Source organism: Prenolepis imparis, unplaced genomic scaffold (genome assembly GCF_030444845.1).
Source record: "Prenolepis imparis isolate NDT839.2.m4 unplaced genomic scaffold, iyPreImpa1.0 SCAF_2, whole genome shotgun sequence".
Taxonomy (NCBI): Eukaryota; Metazoa; Arthropoda; class Insecta; order Hymenoptera; family Formicidae; genus Prenolepis; species Prenolepis imparis.
In genome coordinates, this window is record NW_028141160.1 from 9852624 (window position 1) to 9869102 (window position 16479).

Here is a 16479-nt window from a genome sequence, read left to right on the forward strand (position 1 = left end):
CGCGAGGGGCTATGATGAGGCTGCGCTGCAACGGGAAGCGCTCCAGGATGATGCAGCGAAGTCGCCGAGTCGACTGAACCCGTCGACTCGTGGCAGCTAACTGTCGTGGACCGCTAAACTAAGATGCGATCGCACGGATGAAACGCGCCGAGAAACTATGCGTGGGATGCAGCTCGAGTCACAATGATGTCTGACAGAGATTTATGTACGCAAAAGATTTATATACAATAATATATTTATTTTATTTAATTTTCATTCGCGGATCCATTATAAATTTTAGAGATTTTCTATTACTGACATTTTATCATTTCTTAGCCACATTCGTTTATACATCGATATTTGCTCTTATTGCACAGAAAATGGGAAAAAATAGTATTAAATATTAAATAAATAATAAATTATTTAAGCTATATTACAAATAATTAAGAAAATAAAAGAAATTCTCTTTTGTGTATTCATTGAACGTTTGTTGATTATTAGTTTATTTTATTAAGCGAAACATAGTGTATAAAGTTATGCTTTTCGCTATTTGAAGATATTAAAATTAAAAATAAATGTTATAATCTATCAAATTATTTCCATTTTAAAATCGTGTACGTGAAATTCTTTTCTGTAAGTGATTAACTCTATTGAGCAAAATTTAAACTAACGGATTTGACGACATATCGTCGACACGCTATCGCCTTTCATTCGATAACATTTGACACTGGCGGCTCTAAGTCCGGAAATTGATGAAATGTATGTCATGGAGAATCCGTAAAATTTACTGTGCTCTTGACAAAGCAGTAAAATTCAATAAAAATTTCTACGAGATCAAGATCGATATGTCAAGAGTGCATCACGTGTTATCATTGCAGAGATAAAAATACACGCGACTTACGATTATAATATCAAGGAAATAGACACCCACACGCACGTGTACATGTTTATTAATTGATATATATATTTTAAAATAATTTATTATAAAACAGATTTTTGCTTTTTGAATAGATTACAAAGAATTTAAAATATGTCTTTCACTTATTGTGACTATATTTAGATAATATAATCGTATACCATTAGTAAATATTTTACAACCTTAATATGAAATATCAAATAAGGAAGCAATAAAGTTATTTTAACATAAAATATTTTTTATATTTTTAAGTTGTATTCCATGGCATTGTAAAATCTATTGCATCTAAAACATGACATTTTGTCTATTTTTAGAACGTTCCATTGTAAGGTGTCTGATATATTAATTAGCAAAGTTGACAATTGATACTATAAATATGATACTTAAGAAACAAAAGCATCTGGAACATCATGGATTGCATTAGTTTTGTAATTCTTTTTACTTTTATTCTATTTAAAGCTTAATTCAAATCCTATCATTTGTGTGACGCGATTTCCAAAGCCTGAAATACTTATATTCTGAAAAAGATATTTTCAATAAAATTATAATATAATTTTATTCTACTCTCAATGACAATTAATTTAAATACTATTAGTACCTTACATGAACGTTTGATCATGTTGTTCATGAATCATTGTTGCTCTTCGAGACTGAATCAATCCAGACTGTCTACTATACAATTCTCTAACAAGATTGTCTTTTTCTTGCTCAAGTAATGCTATTCGTTGGCTTTTTTTGCTAACTTCCTGTTTTGGTTATATATAAAAAATAGCCTGGATTAAATTAATTGCTTGGACTTTCTATAGTGTGATTCTAAAATCGATATTATACATTACCTCAGTTAATCTATGATTTTGTTGTTTAAGCCGTGATAACATATCCTGTTGAAGCTGGGCTGAAGTCGGAGTACTCAAGAAAGCGAGATTCATATGAAGAGGAAGTCCTCCACGTTCCCAGGTACTTATCAAGGCAGCTAGATGCCGATTTACTTCTAGGACTCGCGCACGTTGTAGTTCTAAACGCTCTTGCTGTGCCTCTGTCCATTGCTCCTATAGAAAATAAAAGTATTATAATTATACATGTATACATTGCACAGTTTTATATAAGAGAATAAAAAATATATTTCTTTACCACATGAGAGCCCATTCGTCCGAGATGCTTAATCTTCTCTTGCGTAGTAGAAATTAGTTTCAAGTACCATTCTCTGGCTTTATCAACAGCAGTTAGACCTTGAAGTAGTACATCTTTTTCTTGTTCAATCTGTTTCATTCTTTTCATCTAGAAGCATAATATATTATGGAAATGTATCCTTTTAAAATATCAAAAATACAAAGGGTTCCCAACTATATGTAAAAATTATATTAAATTCAAAATAATAAAAGTTATAACAAATATATTTTACATTTTTAAGAGATATTTGTATTAAGATTAATAATTAATCAAGCATACCCAGAACCAATCACCAAGTGTTAGTTGGGAGTCCTAGAGGAGAACATCTTTACCATATTATAATCAATACCATTCTGCAACGTATGCCGTCTAGGCTCTCTGCGACGACCCGACGGTTTCTTAGGTTGAAGACCAAGTTGATTAATCTGTATATCGACTGCTTTACCATCACCCAGAACTCTGGCTGGTCTCAACAATGTCCTAGCATCCGATCTATAATTTACAGCCTGCAACTGACGTTTCTCCTTCTCATCATTCATCATGAGACCCATTTGCCAATTCTGCAGAGCAGTTCTAATCTCAGACTTGTCAAAGTTACGCTCCGAACTCATCATTCTACCTTCTAATGCAGCACCTGTCCTTGGTGGCTTTGGTGGGCCGTATACTTTAGTGATCTTTGGTTCCCCAATGTTTCTCCCATCCATTAATTCCAATTGCGCATTCATATCTTTGCGATTGGCCAATAATTGCGGCATGCTGAGAGTACGTTGCTGAGATATGGCATTGTTGGGTCTTATGGTAGCGGTGTTGGGAGAGGTCCAAGTCGCCTTGTTCTGGCTGTCAGGGATGAGTATCGGTGCGGAGGGGGGCCTGTTGAGCTGACCGTCATGCTTCTTAGAATCGGTCTCCGTTTGTATTTGCAGCAGACAGATCTTCAAACCCGCGCAGAATCTCTCGAATGACAGCATACCACTCGGCGGTGTGACTTTCTTTAAGCTGTCGAGGATACCTTTGGGCAGGCCCTGCGTGCCGTCGTCCTGCCATCGACCCTCGATGTCAGCGAACTTGACGAAACCGGTGTTCTGATCGTCCATTATGTCGAACAACGTGCGCATCGCGTTGACGAAATGCTTCGGCAATCCGTCCACAGTCGACGCCTGTATTTGTGCCATATTTACTTACGCACGCCAGGATTTAATTACGATTAATCACGCGTTTACCTTCCAGGTAACGGCAGAAACATCATTAACGGCACTCGGAAGATTATGTATACTTAGTTCCCGTACATACAATTTTCATAAATTTATCGAGGAATTGTCATTGGTTTTTCCGATTCTTTAATTGAGCTCAAAAAACTTTGTTTCGCTCTAACTTTATGATCGTCACAAATTGTTTTCCTTACAGATTAATTTTTTCGACGGCCATATGCAATCACAGCAGATATCAGTGATACCAACATTGAGCTAGAGAGAACAACACAAGCGCGCGCTACGCGCGCGCCATTCTTCGGTTTTATGTTAAAAAAAATATTTTTTAAAAAATAATATAAAATTTGTTTAAACTCGATTAATAGTTTTTCATAGAAATCAGCTGATTAAAGCGTTAATTTATTAATTAAATTTTTAAATAATAAAAAATGATAAAAAATTAAAATAGTAATATGTTGTAAATAATATGTTATAATATCTTATTCTCGATTAATATTTTTTGATAGAAATCAGCTGATAACTTTCAAAAATATTAATCAAATTTAAAGTATTATAACATATTATTTAAAATATATTAAAAGACATCAGGACTCTTTCTTGCGCTTATTCAATGGCAGAATCTGCGAGAAAAATCAGTTTTCATATATTTTTGTTATTAATTTACAGATAATTATTAATGCAATTAACGTGCAATAATACGAGTCTTTTAATATCTTCGATAATTCATCTAAATTAATAGATTATATTTTGCGAAGAGATTTAACGAGCAATAATATATGTCTTATTGCGCTCGAAAAATCGTATGAGTTAATAGGGGAACATATTTTGCGAAGAGGTATAGTGTAGCAATATGTGTCTTTTCAGGTCCGAAAAATCATCTGAGTTAATAGGAATACATATTATGCAAAGAGGTAGATCGAAGTAACGTCGGTAATAAAGGTTGGTAATTTATCGATAATAACGTCGATAATTTACCAACCTTCATTACCGACGTTACTTCGAACAACCTCTTTGCATAACATGTATTCCTATTAACTCAGACGATTTTTCGGACATATTAAAAGACATTTATTGCCGCACTACCTCTTTGCAAATTATATTTTCCTATTAACGCGGATGATTTATCGAATATATTTATTGCTGCACTATCGACACTACCTCTTTGCAAATTATATTCCCCTATTAACTCAGACGATTTTTCGGACATAAATGACACATATTACTGCAGAGATAGTGCAGTCTGTTCTATAGTTATACATATATATATATATTTTTTTTACATTATTACTTTATATTATTTGTTATATATTTTTACATTATTATTTAATACATTATTACTTAATACATTCAATCGCGATTAATATCTTTAATCAGTTTTTCGAAATTTGAAATTAATATGTATGAATGTCAGGTTCCGTACACACACGTATAAATGACACACTTGAAATTACAATCGCAGTGATTACGAAATCGAAATATTGAATCGTATATAATATAAATTTAAATACACAGTAATAATTTAGACGATGGTTCAAGTACAAAAGTTACAGCCTATAATGGTTTTTGAATTTGGCGCGCGGCGCGCTGAGTGTCGACTTACGTAGTTACTACGTCACGTCCTTCGTCCCTCGCGTCCTCTCGATAGTCACGGTATCGCGCTCAATCGGCTCCGCATTTTTCACGCGTTTTTCCCGTTAAGAATGAATTCCGCGTACAAACGAATGTTGGGAGTATTGAATCGTGCCACGGGCAATTAGCAGGAAGTATTAATTAACTCGTGCGTTAATCACGGTTAATCAACCTACGACAGTCTGCATCCTCCGGGCTACGCCGCTTAGCCGCTTTTTCACCGAATCGATCGATCTCATTGAACATTTTATTTATTAAGAGGTATGTATCATTTGGCGTCATTTATTTGTACGAATCGCATCGCGTTCAAGCTTTTGTGGTTTGGGAAAACTATATTTTGGATGTGAGATATTTAATCAATACATAATTTATCGTTTTCAGATGATTGTGTCGCGCGCGAACCGCGCGAAGTTCGCGCCGCACAAAGTGTTGCATTACGTCACGATGTACTACGTCACAGCGTACTACTTCACTACATATCGCGAATATCGAAAGTGGCGGATGGTTATATATCGTCGTTATTTATCCGTTGTTATTTATGCAATCCGGTGCGTAGTGCGTGCAATCGGTGTCGAGAATGCCGTACAAAGTAACGGGTGATCGTTCTATCGTATTATTTAATGCGGGAAATCGAAATCTGTAATGCCTGGTCGATGAAAATGCATCTCGGCGAACGATTTCCGAAACGACGCAACAATCAACGAGAATATGGCAGCGTTTCAACGACTGGTGAGCAAATTGACTTTATTTACCTGATTATATCATTGTCATTTACCTGAAATATATAGCTAGCATATAAAAATCGCTCATATAATAATAATATAATATTATTTATAGGAACGACTTTCCGAAGCGACGCAACAATCAACGAAAATATAACCGCGTTTCAACGACCGGTGAGTAAATTGATTTTATTTAACTAATTATACCTATCATCGAATTTATATCATCGCCATTTATTTGAAATATATATTAGCCAGCACATAAAAACCGCTAATATAATAATAACATAATATTGTTTAGGATATAAATTGATTTTTGAGATTAGCTCAGAAATAAATTTACATTATACATTTATACATATATTTAAATTTATAATATTTTCGATAAGCACTCGCGTTAAAAATTTCATAAATATCTTAAAGTTATTCTTTTTTTTTTTTTTTTTTTCAAAAAACGCAATAATATAACATTGGTTAAAAAAATCTATTTTTTAAATTAGCTCAGAAAGAAATTTAAATTATACATTATATATATTTTCAATAAGCATTCGTATTAACAATCTCATGAATATTTTAATGACTTCTAAAAAGTCTTTAATGAAAACGATTCTATGGAATTTAATTAAATGAGATGTGTGAAAAGTTTAATCATTTTAATTACTTATTTGAAAGACATTGAATGCATTTTCATTAAGAATTTGACTCTTGCTTTATTATGTAATAATTTCATATTTACTATATTGGTTCCATCTGAATATTTATATAATTAAATTAAATTAGATGTGTGATAAGTTTAATTATCTTAATTATTTATTTGAAAGACATTGAATGCATTTTCATTAAGAATTTGACTCTTGCTTCATTATGTAATAATTTCATTTTTACGATATTGGTCCCATCTGAATATTTATATAATTTAATTAAATTAGATGTTTGATAAATTTAATCATTTTAATTATATATTTGAAAGACATTGAATGCATTTTCATTTAGAATTTGACTCGTGCTTTATTATGTAATAAATTTATTTTTACGATATTGGTTCTATTTAAATATTTATATAATTTAATTAACTGAGATCTAAGATTATTTCAATCATCTTAATTACTTATTTGAAAGACATTGAATGCATTTTTATTAAGACTTTGACTCTTGCTTCATTATGTAATAATTTCATTTTTACGATATTGGTCCCATCTGAATATTTATATAATTTAATTAAATTAGATGTGTGATAAATTTAATAATCTTAATTACTTATTTGAAAGACATTGAATGCATTTTTATTAAGAATTTGACTCTTGCTTCATTATATAATAGTTTCATTTTTACGATATTGGTCCCATCTGAATATTTATATATTTTGTGTGCTGCTACAATTTGAATTTTATTTATATGTTACAGATCAACATAACTGACTGTCTTGATAATCTGAGAGGAGGAGGTCTGGGAGACATTGGGCACCAGTCGAACAATCATGGAGTGAGTATTTATTGACTTTATTTAGTTCAATTACTAAATAAAAATTTATAAAATAAAATAAAATAAAATAATAAAATTATTATAAATCAAATAAAAAATAATTATAAATTAAATAAAAATTTAATAATTGTAAATTAAATAAAAATTTATAAAATTATTCAACTATATTTCTACTTGCTCTCTATTGTAGGCATGGAAAATAAAATCCAATGTGTACAGTAATAATTTTCTAAAATATTAATTATTTTTGGCGCTACTATAATTTGAATTTTAATTGTATGTTACAGATCAACGTAACTGACGACTGATGATCTTGACAATCTGAGAGGAGGAGGAGGTCTGGGAGAGACGTCGGGCACCAGCGGAGCAACTATTGTGTAAGTATTTATTATTAATTCAATTATTATTAAATAAAAATTTATAAAATTTTTTAATTATATTGCTGTTTATTATTTGTATGCATCGAATATAAAATTTAATGCATACAAAATAATAATTTTTTTAAGTATTAATTATTTTGAGCAGTTCTATAATTTGAATTTTATTTATATGTTACAGATCAACGTAGCTTCAATGCAGTTAACTTCGCTATTGTGCATCGACCGGTGAGTGAAAAATTATTTTATTACAAAAGGTAACGGTTTTGTAGAGATTAGATTGTGTGGAAATGTGTAGATCTAGATTGTAGCTTGTGTATAGACTGTAGATTTTGTAGATAGTTCCGTTACCTTAAAAAGAATGGGTTATTAAAGATTAAAAGTATAATAAAGATTATGAATACAGTTTAAGAATTACAGTTTAAGAAAAGGAAAAGAAACATTTTATATAGTAATACATAATATATTCAATCTAATTTATTTTAAAAGAACTAACAATTATATTAATTGTATGTGTGATTATAAATTTTAAATGATTAAATAATTATAATTACTTATTATTATAATGTACAGATTTTATATTATATATTTTGTAATCCATTCATTTATGTTGATTGATCATTTGAGTTTACATTAGTTAAAATAAAGTTATATTTTAAAATATATAACATCAGATATTTTGCGGATATTTTGAGAATATATAATAATTTTGGACTAAAAGAAAAAGTAATAGTGATATAAAATTTGCAGAAAAATTCATGATAATATCTTAAAATTTTTAGTACGAATTATGTTATTTTATTTTATTTTTTTTTACTTTTGTGATTCATCGATTGCGCTATCGTGTAATTCGGAAATAAACTGCAAACCGCGAATATATTAAAATTGATTATCGAATTTTCGCGGATTCATAACAAAGAACGTACAAAATTCCTTTTATATATAATATTAATTTATTATAATTTTCATTAAAGGGGAATGTTATCGATATTATAGAATAGTAATTATTAAGAAATGACAGTTATTACTAATGAAGCACATATGGTGTGCTTGACATCGCCAAAAAATTGAGCGATATGATCGGCAACACGACGGTCTAACAATAAGACACAATCGGACGGTAGTGTCGCGCGTTCAAGTGCGGGAGTGTCATTCAAAGTATCGCGCGTTTAAGTGCGGGAGTGTCGTTCAAAGTATCGCGCGTTATCATCAATCAGCAGACTTTGACTTGAATTATTGGACAATCCTGATCAATCTGACCTGAGAGGAGGAGCAGGACTAGGAGGCATCAGGCACTGGCGGAGCAACTTTGTGGTGAGTGTTTATTATTTATATAATATTTATATAATATGATGTATATGTATAATATTTGACTTGTTATAAATCACGTATTTTTTTACGCATAGATATTATATAATTCTATTTATATATTGAATAATTTAAATAAAGGAAAATTAAAGAGAAATAATTCTATATGTATAAATATTATAAAAGTTTTTTATATTTAAAAAAATAATCTTTACAAAATTTATAAAATTATTCAATTATATATACCTATCTACTGATTATTGTACGTGTCGAATATAAAATTTAATGTGTAAAATACTAATTAGATATTAAAATACTAATTAGATAATAATTATTTAAAACGCTGTTATAATTTATATTCTATTTGTATGTTACAGATCAACGTAGCTTCGATGCAGTTTTCTCCTTTGCTGTTGAACATCGATTGGTAAGTGATAAACTATTATTTTATTACGAGGTAACGGTTTCATAAATATTTGATTGTAGAGATGTAGATTTAAAATGTAGATTGTAGACTGTAGATTGTAGATAGTTACTATCCGTTACCTCAAAATGAATAAACACACAATTAATTAGGATGAATATTTCAATTTAAAAAAAAAAAGATAATTTATATAGTCTTTTTTAAATATTTTCTATTATCGAAGTGAGAATTATTTTATTCATGTTTTCTCATATATTTAAATGCGCTCTTTCTTTCTTCATCTTTTTTAACAAGTTTTAATTATTAGGTGCAATGATTAATTTTTTTGATTGTTTAATGTCGCGATTTAATTATCATAACTTCAAGTTATGACACATATTTTTTTAAACACCGGAAAAAAACAAGTGCGCGCTACGCGCATTCTTCGATTTTATATACTAGTTACTAGAACAACACAATCGCGCGCTACGCGCGCGTCATTCTTCGATTTTTTGTTAAAAAGAATATTTAAAAAAAAATAAAATAAAGTTTGTATAAACTTGATATTTTTTCACAGAAATCAGCTGATTAAAGCATTAATTTGATAATTAAGTTTTAAAATAATAATATGGTAAAAATAGTAATATATTTAATAGTAATCTAATTAAAATAGTATTATGTTGTAAATAATATGTTATAATACCTTCTTCTTAATTAATATTTTTTGATAGAAATCAGCTGATAACTGTCAAAAATATTATAACATATTATTTAAAACATATTATTTAAAAAATTAATAAGCAAATTAACACTTTAATCAGCTGATTTCTGTCAAAAAATATTAATTAAGCGAAAATTTGTTAATTAAAATTCAAAATAATAATATGTTATAAAAATTAAAATAATAATATGTATTAAATAATATAATATAATACTTAAAATTCGATTGTTATTTTTGAAAACTATCAGCTGATTTCTATCAAAAAATATTAATCGCAGCTAAGGCATTATAACATATTATTTACAACATATATTAATATTTTAATTTTTATAACCTATTATTATTTTAAATTTTAATTAGCAAATTAACGATTTATTTAAATTTTAACCTAATAATATGTTATAAAAATTAAAATAATAATATATGTTTTAAATAATGTCATAATTCTTTTTGACAGTTATCAGCCGATTTCTGTCATAAAATATTCGAGTTTAAAATATTATAACATATTATTTACATCATATTATCACATTTTTATGAAATAAATTTATCTGATATAAATATTTAAAAAAAAATTTTGTAAATTTTTTTTTATAACGATAATTTTTTCACATTAAATTCAACAATAATATTCAAAGAAATTATAATAAATTTTTTTTCGATGTAACACATAGTAAAATAGATTAATGTATACCTAAATGATAACAATATATATAATTATTATATTATATTTGTATAACTATATATAAAACTAAAAATTATGAATTAAAATTATTCAAATATATATATATAATCACATTTTTAAGAGCAGATGTTCAGATCATTTTAATTACTTATTTGAAAAACATTGAATGCATTTTCATTTTGAATTTGACTCGTGCTTTATTATGTAATATATTCATTTTTACGATATTGGTTCCATTTATATATTTATATAATTTAAATAACTGAGATCTAAGATCATTTCAATTATTTTAATTACTCATTTGAAAGACATTAAATGCATTTTCATAAAGAATTTGATTCTTCCTTTATTATGTAATAATTTCATTTTTACGATATTGGTCCCATTCCAATATTTATATAATTTAATTAAATTAGATGTGTGATAAGTTTAATCATTTTAATTACTTATTTGAAAGACATTGAATGCATTTTCATCAAGAATTTGAATCTTCTTTTATTATATAATAATTTCATTTTTACAATAGTGGTCCCATTTAAATATTTATATAATTTAATTAAATTAGATGTGTGATAAGTATAATCATTCTAATTACTTATTTGAAAGACATTGAATGCATTTTCATTAGGAATAAGACTATTGCTTCATTAATTATTAATTTCATTTTTACGATATTGGTCTGTTTTAAATATTTATATAATTAAATTAAATTAGATGTGTGATAAGTTTAATTATTTTTTAATTACTTATTTAAAAAATATTCAATGCATTTTCATTAAGAATTTGACTCGTGCTTCATTATGTAATAATTTCATTTTTACGATATTGGTTCCATCTGAATATTTATATAATTTAGTTAAATTAGATGTGTGATAAGGTTAATCATTTTAATTATTTATTTGAATAACATTGAATGCATTTCCATTCAGAATTTGACTCTAGCTTCATTATGTAATAAAATCATATTTACGATATTGGTCCCATCTGAATATTTATATAATTAAATTAAATTAGATGTTTGATATATTTAATCATTTTAATTATATTTTTGAAAGACATTGAATGCATTTCCATTTAGAATTTGACTCGTGCTTCATTAAGTAATAAATTTATTTTTACGATATTGGTTACATTTAAATGTTTATATAATTTAATTAACTGATATCTGAGATTATTTCAATCATCTTAATTACTTATTTGAAAGACATTGAATGCATTTTTATTAAGAATTTGACTCTTGCTTCATTATGTAATAATTTCATTTATACGATATTGGTCCCATCTGAATACTTATATAATTTAATTAAATTATATGTTTGATAAATTTAATAATCTTAATTACTTATTTGAAAGACATTGAATGCATTTTTATTAAGAATTTGACTCTTGCTTCATTATATAATAGTTTCATTTTTACGATATTGGTCCCATCTGAATATTTATAAAATTTAATTAAATTAGATGTGTGATAAGTTTAACCATTTTAATTACTTATTTAAAAGACATTGAATGCATTTTCATTAAGAATTGACTCTTGCTTCATTATTTAATAGTTTCATTTTTACGATATTAGTCCCATCTGATTATTTATATAATTTAATTAAATTAGATGTGTGATAAGGTTAATCATTTTAATTACTTATTTGAAAGACATTGAATGCATTCTCATTAAGAATTTGACTCTTGCTTCATTATTTAATAGTTTCATTTTTACGATATTAGTCCCATCTGATTATTTATATAATTTAATTAAATGAGATCTAATATTATTTAAATCATTTTAATTACTTGTTTGAAAGACATTGAATGCATTTTCATTAAGTATTTGGCAACAGCTTCATTATGAAATTTATTCATTTTTACGATATTGGTCCCATTTGAATATTTATATAATTTAATTAAATGGGATCTAATATTATTTAAATCATTTTAATTACTTGTTTGAAAGACACTGAATGCATTTTCATTAAGAATTTGGCAACAGCTTCATTATGAAATTTATTCATTTTTACGATATTGGTCCTATTTGAATATTTATATAATTTAATTAAATGGGATCTAATATTATTTAAATCATTTTAATTACTTGTTTGAAAGACATTGAATGCATTTTCATTAAGAATTTGGCAACAGCTTCATTATGAAATTTATTCATTTTTACGGTATTGGTCCCATCTGAATATTTTTATAATTTAATTAAATGAGATCTATAAATATTTCAATCATTTTAATTACTGGTTTGAAAGACACTGAATTCATTTTCATTAAGAATTTGGCAACAGCTTCATTATGAAATTTATTCATTTTTACGTTATTGATTTGAATATTTATATAATTTAATTAAATGAGATCTAATATTATTTAAATCATTTTAATTACTTGTTTGAAAGACATGGAATGCATTTTCATTAAGAATTTGGCAACTGCTTCATTATGTTATTAATTCATTTTTACGATATTGGTCCCATTTGAATATTTATATAATTTAATTAAATGAGATCTAATATTATTTAAATCATTTTAATTACTTGTTTGAAAGACATTGAATGCATTTTCATTAAGAATTTGGCAACAGCTTTATTATGATATTTATTCCTTTTTACGATATTGATCCCATTTGAATATTTATATAATTTAATTAAATGGGATCTAATATTATTTAAATCATTTTAATTACTTGTTTGAAAGACACTGAATGCATTTTCATTAAGAATTTGGCAACAGCTTCATTATGAAATTTATTCATTTTTACGATATTGGTCCTATTTGAATATTTATATAATTTAATTAAATGGGATCTAATATTATTTAAATCATTTTAATTACTTGTTTGAAAGACATTGAATGCATTTTCATTAAGAATTTGGCAACAGCTTCATTATGAAATTTATTCATTTTTACGGTATTGGTCCCATCTGAATATTTTTATAATTTAATTAAATGAGATCTATAAATATTTCAATCATTTTAATTACTGGTTTGAAAGACACTGAATTCATTTTCATTAAGAATTTGGCAACAGCTTCATTATGAAATTTATTCATTTTTACGATATTGGTCCCATTTGAATATTTATATAATTTAATTAAATGAGATCTAATATTATTTAAATCATTTTAATTACTTGTTTGAAAGACATTGAATGCATTTTCATTAAGAATTTGGCAACAGTTTCATTATGAAATTTATTCATTTTTACGATATTGGTCCCATTTGAATATTTATATAATTTAATTAAATGGGATCTAATATTATTTAAATCATTTTAATTACTTGTTTGAAAGACACTGAATGCATTTTCATTAAGAATTTGGCAACAGCTTCATTATGAAATTTATTCATTTTTACGATATTGGTCCTATTTGAATATTTATATAATTTAATTAAATGGGATGTAATATTATTTAAATCATTTTAATTACTTGGTTGAAAGACATTGAATGCATTTTCATTAAGAATTTGGCGATTGCTTCATTATGAAATTTATTCATTTTTACGATATTGGTCCCATTTGAATATTTATATAATTTAATTAAATGAGATCTAATATTATTTAAATCATTTTAATTACTTGTTTGAAAGACATTGAATGCATTTTCATTAAGAATTTGGCAACAGCTTTATTATGATATTTATTCCTTTTTACGATATTGATCCCATTTGAATATTTATATAATTTAATTAAATGAGATCTAATATTATTTAAATCATTTTAATTACTTGTTTGAAAGACACTGAATTCATTTTCATTAAGAATTTGGCAACAGCTTCATTATGAAATTTATTCATTTTTACGATATTGGTCCCATTTGAATATTTATATAATTTAATTAAATGAGATCTAATATTATTTAAATCATTTTAATTACTTGTTTGAAAGACATTGAATGCATTTTCATTAAGAATTTGGCAACAGCTTTATTATGATATTTATTCCTTTTTACGATATTGATCCCATTTGAATATTTATATAATTTAATTAAATGAGATCTAATATTATTTAAATCATTTTAATTACTTGTTTGAATAATACTTAACGCATTTTCATTAAGTATTTGGCAACAGCTTCATTATGAAATTTATTCATTTTTACGATATTGGTCCCATTTGAATATTTATATAATTTAATTAAATGAGATCTAATATTATTTAAATCATTTTAATTACTTGTTTGAAAGACATTGAATGCATTTTCATTAAGAATTTGGCGATTGCTTCATTATGAAATTTATTCATTTTTACGATATTGGTCCCATTTGAATATTTATATAATTTAATTAAATGAGATCTAATATTATTTAAATCATTTTACTTACTTGTTTGAAAGACATTGAATGCATTTTCATTAAGAATTTGGCAACAGCTTCATTATGAAATTTATTCATTTTTTCGATATTGGTCCTATTTGAATAATTATATAATTTAATTAAATGGGATCTAATATTATTTAAATCATTTTAATTACTTGTTTGAAAGACATTGAATGCATTTTCATTAAGTATTTGGCGATTGCTTCATTATGAAATTTATTCATTTTTACGATATTGGTCCCATTTGAATATTTATATAATTTAATTAAATGAGATCTAATATTATTTAAATCATTTTAATTACTTGTTTGAATAATACTTAACGCATTTTCATTAAGTATTTGGCGATTGCTTCATTATGAAATTTATTCATTTTTACGATATTGGTCCCATTTGAATATTTATATAATTTAATTAAATGAGATCTAATATTATTTAAATCATTTTAATTACTTGTTTGAAAGACATTGAATGCATTTTCATTAAGAATTTGGCAACAGCTTCATTATGAAATTTATTCATTTTTACGATATTGGTCCTATTTGAATATTTATATAATTTAATTAAATGGGATCTAATATTATTTAAATCATTTTAATTACTTGTTTGAAAGACATTGAATGCATTTTCATTAAGAATTTGGCGATTGCTTCATTATGAAATTTATTCATTTTTACGATATTGGTCCCATTTGAATATTTATATAATTTAATTAAATGAGATCTAATATTATTTAAATCATTTTAATTACTTGCTTGAAAGACATTGAATGCATTTTCATTAAGAATTTGGCAACAGCTTCATTATGAAATTTATTCATTTTTACGGTATTGGTCCCATCTGAATATTTTTATAATTTAATTAAATGAGATCTATAAATATTTCAATCATTTTAATTACTGGTTTGAAAGACACTGAATTCATTTTCATTAAGAATTTGGCAACAGCTTCATTATGAAATTTATTCATTTTTACGTTATTGATTTGAATATTTATATAATTTAATTAAATGAGATCTAATATTATTTAAATCATTTTAATTACTTGTTTGAAAGACATGGAATGCATTTTCATTAAGAATTTGGCAACTGCTTCATTATGTTATTAATTCATTTTTACGATATTGGTCCCATTTGAATATTTATATAATTTAATTAAATGAGATCTAATATTATTTAAATCATTTTAATTACTTGTTTGAAAGACATTGAATGCATTTTCATTAAGAATTTGGCAACAGCTTTATTATGATATTTATTCCTTTTTACGATATTGATCCCATTTGAATATTTATATAATTTAATTAAATGAGATCTAATATTATTTAAATCATTTTAATTACTTGTTTGAATAATACTTAACGCATTTTCATTAAGTATTTGGCGATTGCTTCATTATGAAATTTATTCATTTTTACGATATTGGTCCCATTTGAATATTTATATAATTTAATTAAATGAGATCTAATATTATTTAAATCATTTTAATTACTTGTTTGAAAGACATTGAATGCATTTTCATTAAGAATTTGGCAACAGCTTCATTATGAAATTTATTCATTTTTACGTT

General features: G+C 26.0%; 1 protein-coding gene and 1 long non-coding RNA gene across 4 annotated transcripts in view; one reads left to right on the forward strand and one right to left on the reverse strand.

Moving 5' to 3' along the window:
* Window positions 1-586: 586 nt before the first annotated feature.
* On the reverse strand, window positions 587-3497 carry LOC145933215 (suppressor APC domain-containing protein 2). 3 transcript variants are annotated; one of them, XM_083032778.1, is made up of 5 exons: window positions 2398-3497; window positions 2027-2173; window positions 1732-1944; window positions 1499-1641; window positions 587-1413 (listed from the first exon to the last, which is right to left on the reverse strand). In XM_083032778.1, the coding sequence occupies exons 1-5, from the start codon at window positions 3235-3237 to the stop codon at window positions 1407-1409; spliced, it is 1350 nt and encodes a 449-aa protein (XP_082888904.1). In that variant the 5' UTR covers window positions 3238-3497; the 3' UTR covers window positions 587-1406. The 3 variants fall into 3 exon arrangements, with proteins under 3 accessions (XP_082888904.1, XP_082888905.1, XP_082888906.1); XM_083032779.1 differs by having other exon boundaries at window positions 1494-1641; XM_083032780.1 differs by having other exon boundaries at window positions 587-1641.
* A 1786-nt stretch (window positions 3498-5283) lies between these two features.
* LOC145933166 (uncharacterized) overlaps window positions 5284-16479 on the forward strand; it is a 65470-nt gene continuing 54274 nt past the window's right edge. Inside the window, exons 1-5 of the long non-coding RNA XR_014424817.1 lie at window positions 5284-5631; window positions 5740-5798; window positions 7029-7106; window positions 7394-7483; window positions 7665-7711. This is a non-coding gene — a long non-coding RNA (uncharacterized LOC145933166). The remainder of the gene's footprint in view (window positions 5632-5739; window positions 5799-7028; window positions 7107-7393; window positions 7484-7664; window positions 7712-16479) is intronic.

Bases quoted from the DNA above. Each gene is read 5' to 3' on its own strand.
- LOC145933215 (XM_083032778.1), bottom strand. From the start codon at position 3,237: ATGGCACAAATACAGGCGTCGACTGTGGACGGATTGCCGAAGCATTTC. The intron at 2,174-2,397 runs GTAAAGATGTTC...TTATGCTTCTAG, and splicing joins ATGGTATTGATTATAATATG to ATGAAAAGAATGAAACAGAT. The intron at 1,642-1,731 runs GTAATGTATAAT...TAACCAAAACAG, and splicing joins AAAATCATAGATTAACTGAG to GAAGTTAGCAAAAAAAGCCA.